General features: G+C 46.1%; 1 protein-coding gene across 4 annotated transcripts in view; it reads right to left on the bottom strand.

Annotated features, from left to right (window-relative positions):
* The window catches only part of Myh11 (myosin heavy chain 11), a 98,552-nt gene that overhangs the window by 47,035 nt on the left and 36,323 nt on the right, over nt 1–15,194 (bottom strand). For 2 of the 4 annotated variants that reach the window (XM_028778328.1, XM_028778330.1), the window contains exons 5-9: nt 10,782–10,884; nt 8,729–8,749; nt 6,881–6,973; nt 5,639–5,702; nt 5,128–5,226 (exon numbers count right to left, since the gene is read on the bottom strand). In XM_028778328.1, the coding sequence (XP_028634161.1) occupies nt 5,128–5,226; nt 5,639–5,702; nt 6,881–6,973; nt 8,729–8,749; nt 10,782–10,884 (380 nt within the window). The remainder of the gene's footprint in view (nt 1–5,127; nt 5,227–5,638; nt 5,703–6,880; nt 6,974–8,728; nt 8,750–10,781; nt 10,885–15,194) is intronic. The other 2 variants (XM_028778329.1, XM_028778331.1) reach the window with 1 other exon arrangement.

Here is a 15,194-nt window from a genome sequence, read left to right as displayed (position 1 = left end):
TAACATGGGGCTGTCTGTACTGTTCAACCATATCCCTTAACATGGGGTTGTCTGTACTGTTCAACCATATCCCTTAACATGGGGTTGCTTCAGCTCAGTGAGGAATGTGTCTGGTCTGAATTTCTCAAGCCTTTGACTCCAAAAACAAAGTTAAAGAGTTATGCCATCTCTTTTTATTTATGTGTATACACACACACATGCACACACACATGCAGACATGCACACACACATACATAGTTTTTTGCAGTTTTGAAACAGGTTCTTACTATGTAACCCACGCTGATACTGATTACCTTCTTGGTACTGGAATCATAGACATGCGCCACCATGCCCACTGGACGTGTGTGTTACGTTTAAACCCAAACATGCACACACATTTTTAAAATTTATTTTAAAAATAAATTACTATCTAAAGCAATAGAATAATAAGACAACAATATATTTACATATCCTAAACAGTATGTTATATTATGTGCTGCCTTGTGTATAACAAACAAGATATTTCAGAACATCAGATTTAGGTCTGATATACTGATTCCTACTCTGGCACAAAAAGACTTAGCTTTCACCTTTTCTCTCACAAGCCTTTTATCAGAGGTTAACAAATCTGGCCACTGGTTGCCTTTGTAAATAAAGTTTTATTAAAACAGGATTGCCTCAATTTACTTGTGAGCTCTCCTACTGTAATAGTAAGCAGTTTTAACAAAAACAGATGGTGCTCAAAGTTTAGGATGTTTACTATTTGGCCCTTTAATAAACACATTTGCCAATCCCTTGTATATATTATAATGTCTAATAAAACTTGTTTGTGCCTGGTTTGCTTGTACATGTCTGTATAAGCCTATAGGCCCAGTATTCTAAAGGCAGGGAATCTCAAGTTTAAGGCCAGTCTGGAAGGAGACTGTTCGGAGTGAGTGTATTCTGAGCCAAGCAACCACAATCTTGGGGAGTTTAGCTGTGTCCTCTTGCAAAAGAATCATCTTGGGCTTTCTGACTGTTTATATCCTTTCATGGAGGGGTGGGGAGAGTCATGAAACCCTCATCAGAGTTTCTAGCTGCTAACTATTGTATGTAACTATGTAACTCTGCCTTAATGTGGCCTTGGGGAAGGCTATCCCACATAGGCCAAGGAAGACTAGGAGAAAGGGGCTCTTATCCTTACTGGTAAAGGCTTTCTAAGGATGGCCTATCCATACCCCTGTACACCACCCCTTACCTTCCTTATGGAGGTAAGAAAGCCCAATGAACTCAATTGTTTCCCCAGAGTCAACTTTGGTGTCATCTTGCCTCTGTTTGTAGTTAGGAGGGATAGACGTGCTGTGGGAAGGAAGTTTAGCAACAGTGTCTCAAGGGAAAAAAAAACGATTATTCTGGAAAAAGGCACCCTCTTCCTCTCTCTTTGCATTTATGTAGTGCATCTGTGTGTTCTCCTGTGTATCCAAGTGTGTGTGTGTGTGTATGAGTGTGTGTCCATGTAGAGACTTGAAGTTTACAACAAGTCTTTCTCTTTTTTTTTCTGGTTTTTCGAGACAGAGTTTCTCTGTGTAGCCCGGGCTGTCCTGGAACTCATTCTGTAGACCAGGCTGGCCTCGAACTCAGAAATCCGCCTGCCTCTGCCTCCCAAGTGCTGGGATTAAAGGCGTGCGCCACCACTGCCCGGCGAACAAGTCTTTTTCAATCACCCACCTTCCAATACATACACCCCTTATTCTTTAGGAGGGCCCTCTCACTGAGCCCAGAGCTTAGAAATTCATCAGCTAGATTAGCTAGTCTGGAGGTCCCCTACTTCTACCCTGTGAGTGATGGGATTACAGGCAGGTCACATTGAGCTCCTAGCCTTTATGTGGGTTCAGCAGATCTAGAATTCAGATCTTTATGCAACAAGTGCTTCATCCAGTGTGCTGCCTCTCTAATCCCACAAAGTTACACTCAGCTCTAACCCCTCAGAATTACAACATTACAAAGCTCAGCTCTCTATTTCCTTTGCTGCTGCTCAGTATTTTTTCTTTTCTTTTCTTTTTTTTTTTTTTATCTTTTTTGCTTTTTTTCAAGATAGGGTTTCTCTGTGTAGCCCGGGCTGTCCTGGAACTCACTCTGTAGACCAGGCTGGCCTCGAACTCAGAAATCCACCTGCCTCTACTTCCCAAGTGCTGGGATTAAAGGCGTGCACCCCCGCTGCCCAGCTTGCTGCTCATTTTTTAATCCTGCCCATTTATAGGCGATTCTTTCTTTCTTACCTCACTGTTACCCTTCCAACACATTTTTGTTTCTCTCTAAGCCAATTAGAGATACTTTGGAGTGAGATCAGGCTTTTCTTTTTAAGCCAAGGTCTTTTATGGGTCAGGTCACCTGGAAGCCACTCAATAAGGTTCAAAGCACCCAAGACCAAGGTAACTCAAGCTTCTGGGTTCACAGAAACATGGGACTAGTCACAAGGACTTGGGCCTTTGCCAATACCACCATTATCCATGACTTGGAGAGATTCACGAGTATTTCATCCTTTCAACTTTCCTTTTTCCCAGCTTTGTCGTCAAGAATACTAATAAGACTGGGTGTGGTAGTGCATGCCTGTAATCTCAGTACTTCAGAGGTAGAGGCAAGGGGATTGCTATGCGTTTCAGACTAGCCTGGGCTACTCAATGAGATTCCCCATTCAAAGCAAAACAAAACAAAAGAAATGCAATTGACCCTAGACTCTGCCCTGGCCCCTGGCCCAGCTGCCACTGGCCCTCCATGCTACAGAGCACAGAGCAAAATGCAGCTGGGACTCCAAAGGGAAGAAGGGTAAACAACTTCTGCAAGCTGTTCCAGAGCCTCCCACTGTGAATTGCTAACTCACCTATTTGCTGATGTAGCATCTACTCAGCACCCTGTATCCTCTCCATCAGGTGCTCCAGAAGGCCAAGCTTCAATAACAATGAACTGAGGAGCGACAGCCCCTAGTGGCCGGGCTGTGCAAAGTACTCGATAACAGCTGGGCTGATCACAGTACTTTCATAGCTTTCTTTCTTTCTTTTTCTTTCACTTGCTTTCTTTCTATCTTCCTTTCCTTCTCTTTCTCGTCCCTTTCCTTTCTACTCTTTCCCTTACTTTTTCCAGGGTCCCATTGTGTAACCCATACTAGCCCTGACCTTATTCTCCTGCTTCCTCCTCCCAGTGCTAAGATGACAGGTGTGCTTCACACCAGTCCTTTTTGCTAATCTTCTTAACCAAAATAATTAACTGCAGGGCAAAAAACTGATGGAAACCAAGTTTGTGCTGTTGCCATCAGTTTTCTAACTTATTCCTAACCCTAATTATAGAATGTAGATTCCATATTCACTGATGGATGTGTTCCTTTTGTGGCTATAATTTTGATGTTCCTTTAAGTGTTTGATTCCACAGGGGTGAAGAGAAGGCTCAGCAGTAAAGAGCACTGACTGCTCTTCCAGAGGTTCAGAGTTCAATTCCCAGCAACCACAAGATGGCTCACAACCATCTGTAATGGGATCTGATGCCCTATTCTGGTGTGTCTGAAGACAGTGACAGTGTACTTGTATATACATAAAATAAATAAATTTTTTAAAAGTTAAATTCCTCAACTGTGAGGGTTGTGTGACAATTCCCCCCCCCCAAAAAAAAAACAACCACACACAGTCTGGGCAGGAAACCATTGAGGAGATCCCTTAAAACTGTGATAGGGATGGTGACCTGTGGCTCTCCACAGCTGATGGCTCCTGGCAGAAGTAGGGATGTCGGGAAAGGACTTAGCTTTCTTTAAGGGGCTGGCACTGGGAGTTTGACCATGCCCCAGTGAGTTTATGGGCAGCACAAACTGAACTTGGTGTATTTTTTTCTTTCTTTTTGTCTTTTTTGGGGGGAAGGGACAAGGGAGGTGAACCTGGGAGGATTAGGAAGCGAGTATGAGGGGTGAATTGTTGAAATTCTCAAATAATCAATAAACATATTATGTTGGAAAAAATAATATGATTCCTGCATGACCAGAGCAGCTTATATTGTGCTGTGCCAACAGCACAGGTATATTTCTTACCTGAAATTTAAAGAACACATGAAAAAAAATTATAATAGAAGATGGCAAACTTCAGCATGCTTCATGTTCTTGTAAATATAAAGGTTTATTGAAACATATCTTTCCTGTTGTTTTATGCATTCCTGTGGCTGTTTTTGTACAATGGCAGAGTAGACCAGGATCTCTGCACCCTGCAGAGCACGACACAGTAGCCTTAAAAAAAAAAAGTCAGTTTGTCTGGGGTGTAGCTCAATTTATAGGACAGGACGTGCCTGATGTTTGCAAAGGCCAGGGCTCCATCCCCAGAGTCAAAAGAAAGAATGCAGGGAAGGAGAAAGGGAGAGAGATCGCACATTCCTGTGATTACAACACTTGGGAGGTAGAGCAGGAAGAACAGGAGTTCAAGGTCAGCTTTGGCTATATAGAGAGTTTGAGACTAGCCTGGATCACATAAGACACTGACTCAAAACAAAATAACAAGAGGTGTATAATGGAAAGTCTTGAATTAACTGCCCCTCCAAATTGCTTCTAAACTCAAAATATAAGGCTGGGTTTGGGGGTTTATGCCTAATAAGTTAAGTACTTGAGAGGTTGAGGCAGAAGAATTACAAATTCAAGACTAAATTGAGATACACAACAATTTCTAGGCTACCCAGACTACAAAGTAAGAGCTGCTCTCAAAGCCAAGAACTAAATATACCTGAAGGTATTTTTCAAGGCAGTGTCTCACTATGTAGCCATAGCTGGGCTGGAACTCACGATGTAGCCCAGGCTGGCGTCAAACCCATAAAGACCTCCTGGTCTCTGCTTCTTGAGTGTTGAGATTTAAGGTATGTACCACCCTACCTGGAACCTGGCAAGTTTTCTAAATGGCATCTAGGTCATTGTGAACTGCTTCCTGCTTCCTTTAAAGATACAGACTGTAACTGAACCTAAACAGTTAATACTCTAGTGTGTGACTAAAGGCCATCTACCACGTCAAACACATAGCTCGTGAGGATAACTTAATAAAGGCCACCCTCGTGCACTGCAGGAGGCGAGGACCTGCATGCCTGGCTCCCCCAGTGTCAACTCTTTCCCGGTCACTGACTCTCGAACCCGTCACAGGAAAGACTCACTTTTCATCTTCTCCTTGGCCCCGGCGATCAGATAGTAGAAGATATGGAATGTCCTCTCGTCCCTGGCCTGTCGAATAGCTCGAGACTTCTCCAGAAGATCTGGTTGGCGAGAAGTTAAGGGTTCTGGGGCCAGCTTAGAGACTCAGCTCATAGCTCATAAAGTCAGTTCCCAAAACCTAACCATCAACCCACCTTCCCAAACCACTGCTACAGGTATTCCAGGACCTGGTAGGCTCCTTGTAAAGTTGCGAAGGACCCAAGAGCTGGCAGAGTTGGCCACTATTTCTGATTCATGGGCCTATGTAGGGCAACTGATCTCAGACGAACTCTTAAAGGACAAAGGGTTTGGTAGATGTTGAGGATTTACATGTAACCCTACCCCACAGTACCTCCTGTGAAGCACAAGAAAGATTGTTCCAGAAGGAACTCAAGAGTCTGCAGAGAGGGAGGGGATTCTGTGTTTTTCCTGGGCCCCTTCACCCTCGTGAGGTCCCAGCTCAGTAAAGGATACATGTTTCGATGTTGGCACCCACAATGTAACCGGTGACATCGAAGTTGATGCGAATGAACTTGCCCTGTCAAGAGAAGAACAAAGTTGATGTGGGCCAGGCTCAGCATAGACCCCATACCACAGGCAAGTGGGGAAGTGCCAGGGGTCCAGTGGGGGCAGGAGAGACTCTGAAAAGACTCAGAACTTTATAGTCCTGCCGGCCCACAACAACTAGCATCTGGGCTGGGACACCCCACTCCCAAACCCATGCAGGAAACATCATTCATCTCAAGAAACAAGTCCTTTATAGCTGTCTCTAAGTAGTAGGGAAACTGGTGCTGACATAGGTTAAATGGCCTGGCAGGATATTGCTCTTCAATCAGTCACAGGCTTTTCTATACCAAGGTCTGGGCTGCTCTGGCCTGAGCATTGAGTGGCTGAAATGTTGTTTGCGCATATGTGTGTATGGCAGTGGCAGAGGTGAGAGTGAGTGAGTGGGGATTTGATGTACACACTAGGAGTGTCTTACTAGCCTGGAACTCTCCAGGCAGGGTAGGCTGACTGATCAGGCAGCTCCAGAGATTCTCCTGTCTCTGCTTCCCCAGTGTTGTGACTACAAGCACATGCCACCATGTCTTGCTTTTTCTTACAGGTTCAGGACCTTGTGTTTGCAGCTTTCCTCAGTAACTGCTGCTCCCCAAAGCAGATCTTTTTCTGTGTCTGGAGCCACATCAGGATTACTCACTGTGATTCTTGGTACCTAGGTCAGTACTAGGTATATACTGTGTGCTTAATAAAAATCAACTCAACAAATGAAGAAGAGAGGGAACGGTCCATGAACGTGTTCACCAGAATGAATCTATGTAGTAGGTGTTAGTATTTGGTAGAGTACAGATGTATGTGCTATAGAGTAGGCACTTAACTTATGCTTTGTTGAATAGATAAATGGATGGATGGATGAGTATTGCATGTTTCTAGATGCTCAGTAAATGTTAGATAAATCACACATGTTAAATGCATGACTGAGAATGGATGCTCAGTGATTGTTGAGTGAATGGATGAGGACTGGAAGACAGGGAGCAAATGTGGTTGTTCTCTATTGCCTCTAGTCCTTTAGTCAGAAGTCCCCTATACACTTACAGTCTGTGTTCCTGGGGGATATGTGGATATGTGACACTGGGATGCCCACCCAGTCCAAGAGCTGTGTTCTTGGGGGATATATAATATCAGTTCCAGAAAAGCCTATATGGCTCTGCTACTTACAAAGCGAGAGGAGTTGTCGTTCTTGACAGTTTTTGCATTGCCGAAAGCCTCCAGGATTGGGTTTGCCTGTAGAAGCTGCTTTTCCAGCTCCCCCTAAAATTCATTCATATCTAGTTATGGGGGACACAGCACAAGGCCTGACACAAAATTCTGCCCTTCAGCCACAGTCTCTCTCCTGTCCTCAGCCCCTCCAAGACCCCAACAGTCATATCTAGATGTACAAGATCTGTTCAGAAGAGCTTTCTGACAGAGAAGACATCCACTCCTTAGAAAGAATGCTTTCCAGAGACAAAGGTCATTGCGTAGTACAACGAGGGGTCGTGCCTAGGAGTGTGCAGTGTACAGTCTTCCTGCTGCTCGTGGTGATACCGCAGTTCAGGTTTGATGTGTCACTTTCTTCAAGCTAAGCAATTACAACCCTCCCAACTACTTAAGTGTAATTTTTATGAAACTTGCAGCATTTCATTGGCAGTCTGGACTTCTGATATTTTCTATGGAAGATGATTTGGAGGCTCCAAACCCATCAGAAATTCTTTTAAGCAGCTGCAGAATGAAGCCTCGAAGCTTCATGTGCTCTGTTTTGCAGATTAAATGCAGCTGAGACTGAGTGCAGCCCGTCAGGCCCCTCTGCAGGGCCCCTGTGTACAAATGCAATCATGTGATTAATAGTGACATAGAAAGGGCCAACATAGTAAGCCATGCCAGGAAAGCAAAGAGATGCCAAGCCATAGAAGGCAGCAACTACTGTTGGCCTGGGCATCCCCCTGCAATGCAGCCTGCAAATTAAGATGCAGAAGGCTTGGTCTTCATGGAAACGCCAGCCTTGGCCCACTGGAGAAACTGACACGAAGAGGCATCCATTTTCCTTGGCTTAGTAAGAAGAAACTTAGAGTAATGGTGTCTACCTGTGCAGACTTCGGATCCAGAGGTGTCCCCTGACCCCCTGTCCCTAGTCTCCCTCTTCAAGAAAGAGTCTTCTAGCAGGCACATTAAATGGTCTTCTGAGGAAAGTTTTGAGCATAGAGACCTCATCTGATGCATCTGTGGCCCAGAGATGTTAAGTGACTCGGCAAAGGTTTCATGTCAAGTAACATTTTGCTTCTTGTATGAGAAAAAGTACTGTGGTCCAGCATCTACCTACAACAGACTAGGTGACGTGGAACACTCTGGAGGGTCTCTTTTAGGCTGGGACCCATGTGTCAGTTCTACATCCGAGTTCAGTTGGCATACATAGAGATCCATGCAGGGCAGGCTGTGTGTGGCATAGTTGGGGCCTTACCAAGCCGCCAAAGCTAGTGCATCACAAACCCAAGAAAGTTTCAAATGTCTCAGGTGAGGCAACAGGCATGCAGGAGAAGAGACAAGCACAACACACACACACACATGCACAAAGACATACAGGTGTGGGGGACAGAGCTGGGCAGGAAGCCAGGGAGGGTAACTTTTCCCTGGCTGGGTTTCCTACTGACCAAGTCAGGGCCACTCTGGAGCCTGATGGTCCTAAGATGCTCAACAGATGGGGTCGAGGTACTGTTGGTGGGCACACTATGGGAAGTGATGCGGGAGTTGATTCTGAACTGGAGCAATCCACCCAGGCTGGAGTGCAGCCCTAGGGACTCTGGCAGAAGCCACTGGACAGCTAACATGCCCCACTCTGCACTCTGGTATCACCCCCAACCTCCCACCCACATACATCATGATATTTTGGTGCCTCTACTAGTCTGGGGCCAGGAACTCACGAGTCTGCCCTATTCCCACATCCACTCTGAGCCCGTGGGTGCAAAAAATGCATGCAGGTCTTAATCCACTCTGTGCCTCCCGTCACACCAGGAAAACTCTGTTACTCACGTAGGCAAAAGATGGGCCTTGCTGCAGTGGGACAGCACAGTATGAAACAGAGATCAGTGGTTCTGCCTTCACATTCAAGGCCCGCCCCGTAGTGGGAGCCCTGGGTGAGGCTCCTTCTCCTCAATGTCATGGCTACTGGCCCTAGCCCACAGTGATTGGCTCCTTCCCTTATTCTCTGCTGCCCTCTCTAGACTCTTCTTTATTTTTATTCTCCATGCCCCTCCCTCACTCTCTTACTTCCTTTTGAGACACTGTATAACCAGGCTAGCTTTGAACTCATGATCCTCCTGCCTTAGCCCCTGATTGCTAGAATCACAGGCTCACACCATCACAACTGGCCATTAACCACTTTCTTAGACATCCAGATATCTCATGTTTCCTAATTGCTAGGGCCGCCGTGTATTTCTTCCTTCCTTCTCTCCCTCCCTCCCTTCTTCTTTCCTTCCCTCTTTCCCTCCCTCCTTCCCTCCCCCTCTTTCCTTCCCTCTTTCCCTCCCTCCTTCCCTCCTTCCTTCCTTTCCTTCCATCCCTCCCTTTATCTTTCCTTCTTTCCTTCTTTCCTTCTTTCCTTCTTTCCTTCCTTCCTTCCTTCCTTCCTTCCTTCCTTCCTTCCTTCCTTGCTTTCTTCCTTCTTCCCTCCCTGGCTCCCTCATTTCCTTCCTCTCTCCTTCCTTTCCTTTCTCTCCTTCCTCTCCTTCCTCTCCTCTCTCCCTCCCCCCCTCCTTTCCACTATTCCTTTCTTGCTTTGACAGGGTCTTATGTATCCCAGGCTGATCTCAGACTTACTAGATACCAGAGGATGAGCTTAAAGTTATAATTCTCCTGCCTTTACTTCCCAAGTGTTTGGATTATAGGTGTGCACTACCACATCTGGTTTATGGGATGCTGGGGATGAGCACAAGGCTTTGTACCCACTAGGTAAGCATTTTACCAATCCCTCCATCTCCCCTCCCCCACCACACTGACCTCTGATTGGATGAGGGAAGAAATATGCCTGCATATACAGGGAGAGAGTGTCCAGCCCATACAGAGCTGAATCATCGTAACTATTATGTCTTGTTTTCACTGTATAGGAACAGGCTAGGTGGGAAGAAGCAGGATTTTCTTTGATATACAAGCTTAGGCATTGGTTCCTACACAACCCTAACAGGATGGTCTATGGGCTTGGGCTTGTTCAAGGGGAAAAGGTTCCCAGGCTATATCCAGCACCCACTCCACGTCCCTGAGAGCTCCAGGTTCACTGGGTATTGCACAAACCTGCTATCCTTAAGGTTAGGAAGCAAGATGCAGAGTGGCAGAAGCCTTTACCATCACCTTCCTGTCTTCAGCATCCATAGAGAGGAACTGACAGGACCCTTGGTCCCATAGGGGACTGATGAGGAAGGCAAATAAGAGAGAGGAAGGGACGCAAGAGAGGTTCTAGAAATTTCCTGTACTTTTTTTCTTGTAAGCCCTCTTCCCACTGGGCCAGCGGGATATTTTTGTTATTGTTGTGTCTGTCCTTTGTTTGTACTAGCAGGTCTAACAATGTAACCACATGTCCCTGCAAGACCTCATCCTTGTGGTGTCTGGCTCACAGCAAGAAGGTCAGCCAATAGAGGACCAGGGACCCACGCTGAGTGACCTCATCATCCTTGTCCCCTTGGGGCTGGGACATGGGGTCGTTCCAATTTGGGACTGAGTCTCACCCCTAGGAACATCTGACAGTATATGGAGCATATTTGCTGGCTCCAATTATACTGTGGCATATAGGTACAGAAACAAGGGGCCAGGAGCATTAGTGTTCATAGAACAGTCCCTACAACAGAAAATCGAGTCATAGTGATGACAGAGCTACTGCTAAGAAGTGCTCATGGCAGATCTCAGTGAAGGAGGCTCAGTCTGCAGACTTCTCAGACCGTGTATCCATAACAGAGGAGAGGGTACCCAGAGTCAGCCCACTCCACCCAGGGGACCAACTCAGCAAACATAGAATGAGTTCTTACTCAGGGGTTCTGCTCACTCTGAGTACGCTAAGGCCCAGGTGGCCTTGGTGACAGCACTTGTCACTTACCGTGATGCTGCTGTCTTTCTTGCCCTTGTGGGAAGACGCCACCACAGCCAAGTACTGTATGACTTTCTTTGTGTTCTCTGTCTTTCCAGCTCCAGACTCACCTCTGAAAGACATAAGTATGGTGACTCTCATGGTCGTCACTGCCACTCCCCGAGTGAGGAAACTGAGGCTCCTCCGGGAAGGGCATTAACTGGCTGTGTGCATGTGCACATATGTATGGAGGCCTCAGTTACCACACATGTTTCAAAAACAAAAAACAGATCTCTCTCTGGCTGGAACTCACCAATTGGGCTAGGCTGGCTGGACAGTGAAGCCCAAGGATCTCTTATCTGGGACCTTTCCATTGCTGAGGTTACAAGCTCATTACTCTGCCCAAGTGTGTTTTTTTTTTTTTTTAACATGGGTCCTGGGGATCTGAATTGAGATCCTCATGCTTTCACAACAAATACTTTACCCACTAAGCCATCTCTCCAGCCCTGAGCTGGAGTTTCTTACCCCTGTAAACGAACCTAAACAGGCCCTGGTCCACAAGTCAGGGTACTCTTCTAGAAGGTACTTCTCTGCAAGGAAGAGCCCAGAAAAAGAGAGGAGAAACTGAGTTCTGCTATGAAGGCTCAAACTCCAGTGCATTCTGCATGATCTACTGAGAGGCATTGTCAGCAGATTGGACCCAGAAGAGCTGGACAAGGAATACACTTCCAAGGAAGAATGTGTACTTTTCAAATAAGCAGAGCCTAAAGCATAAACTCTGGGAAAAAGAATCTTATCCCACGAGTCCCCGAGCAGAAGCGAGCTCTCATTCTCAGCAGAATTCCTGGAATATGAGACAGCTGATAATCTCAAATGAGTCGATAAAGGTTTCCTTGGTTGGAGGAATTTATGCTAAAGTACATATAGCTGATAGCTTCTGTGGAGGCCTGAATAGGTTTGGTGCCCATAGACTCATGAGTTTTGAATGCTTCCTTGATGGAGGAAGTATGTCACTCTGGGGGCGGGCATTGAGGTCTCCTATGCTTAAGCTTCACCCAGTGTGGAATCCAGTCTCCTCCTAGCTGCCTTTGAATTAAGATACAGAACTCTTGGCACCTCCAGCACCAAGTCTGCCTGGATGCTGCCATGCTTCCTGCCATGACAATAAGGGACTAAACCTCTGAGACTGTAAGCCAGCCCCTACTAAATGTTGTCCTTTGTAAGAGTTGCCTTGGTCACGGTGTCTCTTCAGAACAGTAAAACCAAAACTAAGACAGCTTCCACTGGTGGGATGCTGCTGACCTAAGACTCTTTCTAGAGCATTCTGTCTTGAGCCACCAGAGATCATCGCAGAGGGGTTTCTCCACCAAGAGCTCCATCGCCACCTCGGGTTCTCCATGTCTGCTAAGAAGACAGACAGGTCTCCGCTCGCTTTGCTTCCACATCTTCCACCAGGATTGTTTGTCTATTTTTCCATTCTTCTCTTGAATTGTTCTCATTTTCTGCACTTAATTCATATTTTATGATATGAGAGACCTCTTATTTTAATCAGGAAAAAATATCATCCATGCAAAGGTCAGCTTGGAGTTCTCTGGGCATAGCTCTGCTATTCTCCCTAAATAGAAGGAAAAAAATTAACTTTCTCTTCTGAGTGTGTCTCAGTGACTCTGCTCAAGCTAGAGAAGAGCGAAAAGGAAAACCCACCACCTTCTCTGAGTGCTTTATCCGCCTCTCAGCACCACCCTTACTTTTGGAGGCAAAAATCATGGCCTCTGTGTTACTGTGGTAAAAAAGTCTAGCCCAGAATGGGTAAGCAACCTGTTCTAGGTCACACAGCAAGGGAAGGGCATATTAAATCCAGTCCTTGATTCAAATGCTACCCAAACTCTCACTATTCTACCACACAAGCTCTGTTCTCTAATAATACTGATTATTGACAGGATTTAGACTCACTAGTACACAAACATCTGGACATGCCAGTCAGGGAATTTCTAGATTGGGCTAGATGAGGTGGGAAGAAGCCCCACATTGAATGTGGGAGGCACCATCCCATGAGGGGGTGCTGCACAACTTGAAAAGGACAAAGCGAGCCAATCAGTACCTTGGGTACAATGTAAGCAGCTGCCTCTCACTCCATGTGCCGCACCCTGGAAGCCACAACAAACCCAAGGGCCAGACAGAGGACGGGCAGGGCCTTGTGTTTCCTAAGCACCTGCTCTGTTCCTTTACTCTTCCCAGAGTAAAGGAACATCTAATGAAGAACTTCATGATTCTTCTCATCACCTTCTTGGAGAAACTGAGGCTTAGAGGCATTGATGTAAACTGCTCCAGTTCCAGGTACTCCACGGACAGACAATGGAGGAGGAATGAAATTTAATAATAAGACAACCCACATTGTTCTTCCGCCTGCTGATAGATGAGAAAGAGAAAGTAGAGGGACACCCTAGCTTTGGACTCTGAAACTGAAAGCAGGGATCAAAGAATGAGGCCACTCAGTTGTACACCGTAATATAAATTACACCATAGTATAAATTGCATCATAGTATAGGTTACTTCAGTTAAGCTAATGTCAAAGCAGTGGATAGATAGGCTTCCCTGTCGCCTGAAGGAGAGAGATCCTGGTTAGGCAAAGAGAGAGCACCCTGAGTTCTGAACACAGACCTCACACTTGTCACACCAGCACCCAACCCCACTCCTACCATCTCATTCTTTGTCATCTGACCTTTGGTATCTGCTCTTGACAACAGTGGAGACATCAGCAGCCACAGACTCTGAGAACCCTTCTCTTCCCTACAGTCCTCTAGGCTCAACTATTTCCAAGGTTTGCAGATAAAAATAAATTGTCTTAGGCGGCCTTGCCAACAAATACTCCCAAGTACCAGGCTCCAGGCGTCCGAAGCTGGCAGGCTCTGTGTGGTTCCAGAAACATGCTTATCTCTGCTTTCCTGACCCTGGAACTCTGGTGACAGTGCTGTCCCCTCCAAGTCCCTCCCCTGTTGTCCCTAGCTTCCCATTTCTGGAGGCCCCTGGCTTAGCTAGACAGGACCTCCTGGGCTGTGTGCTCTCCCTTGGCATGTGTGACCTGCACAGTCTCTGGGGACTACTCTGAGAAGATCCCTTGCTTGATAGAAAGTTCTGAAAATTCTTAATGACTCCTCTTCAGGGAACTGTACATTTTCATTTGAATAATTTTATTTTATGTCCATTGCTATTTTGCCTGCCTGTATGTCTGAGTGTGCAGGCAGATTCTCTGGAAATGGAGTTACAGACAGGCATGAACAATCATGTGGGTTCTGGGAATTGAACCCAGATACTCTGGAAGAGCAGCCAGTGCTCTTAACCCAGATCACTTCTCCAGCTCCTCATTTAAATAATTTTAAAAACTATGTGGTAGTCCTGCCTCTCCGAGTTGAATGACAGTAAGAGCTTATTACAGCCTATTGTTGGCCCCAACAAGGATTCAAATGGCTGTATGCTTACAACTCCTCCTATGACCCACCCCTACTGCAAGCTAGCGGTGTCCAATACCAACTCCTATACATCCTGCAAAACCCAGTTAGGCATCATCCATTTTGAATATCTCAAGGTTCCCTATAGCCCTCATTAGCTGAATGGCACAGGGAGCTCCTGGATCAGACAGCCTACATTCAGGTACGTGCTCAACCAGTCACCTGCATGGGCTCTGGTAAGTTACGTAACCTCCTGTGCCTGTTTCCTTACCTACAAAATGCCTTTGTGCTCTCAGTAGCATGGTCTCCATCACCGGTCCTAGTGTTAACCCATAAACCCCACCACATCTCCCCACTTAGAGGTGGAGTGGCAAGCTGCTTCTGTCCAGGGCTGGATAGCAAGTACTTCAGGCTTTGTGGGAGTTCTCCTTGGTTTCTGTCAACTTGCCACAAAATTAGACACACTTGGGAAGAAGGACTCTGAATTGAGAAAACTTCCTCCTTAAGTAGTGATTGATGTGTGAGTACCACCCCAGGACAGATGGTCCTGGGATCATAAGGAAGCAGGTGGGGCAAGCCATGAGGTGTGTTAATCCATGGGCTCTGCCTGCTTCAGTTCCTGTCTTGGGTTCCTGCCCTGACTTTCTTTGTTGATGGACTATGATATAAACTGAATAACTCCCTGTGTTGCTTTTGGTCATGATGTTTTATCACAGTAAAAAGGAAAGCAAGTGGGCCGCGGAGTCTTTTCATATCTACTTGGCATGGCCACTCTAGTGTGGAAGCCGGTGTGTTAACAACTAGGTTGCAGATGTGTTTCAATAAAACTTTATGTACAAAATACAAACAAGGGCCCCTGTGCCCCTTGTTGAACATGTGTATCGATCTTATAGCTTAAGCTTCCTACTTCTCCATCCCTGAGATGAAGGATCTTCAGTTCTTAGTCTCTCTCTCTCTCTCTCTCTCTCTCTCTCTCTCTCTCTCTCTCTCTCTC

The sequence above is a fragment of the Grammomys surdaster genome, unplaced genomic scaffold (assembly GCF_004785775.1).
Source record: "Grammomys surdaster isolate TR1022 unplaced genomic scaffold, NIH_TR_1.0 334, whole genome shotgun sequence".
NCBI classification, from domain to species: domain Eukaryota; kingdom Metazoa; phylum Chordata; class Mammalia; order Rodentia; family Muridae; genus Grammomys; species Grammomys surdaster.
The sequence above is the reverse complement of the archived record's forward strand: the minus strand, read 5'-3'. Positions and strand labels throughout refer to the sequence as shown.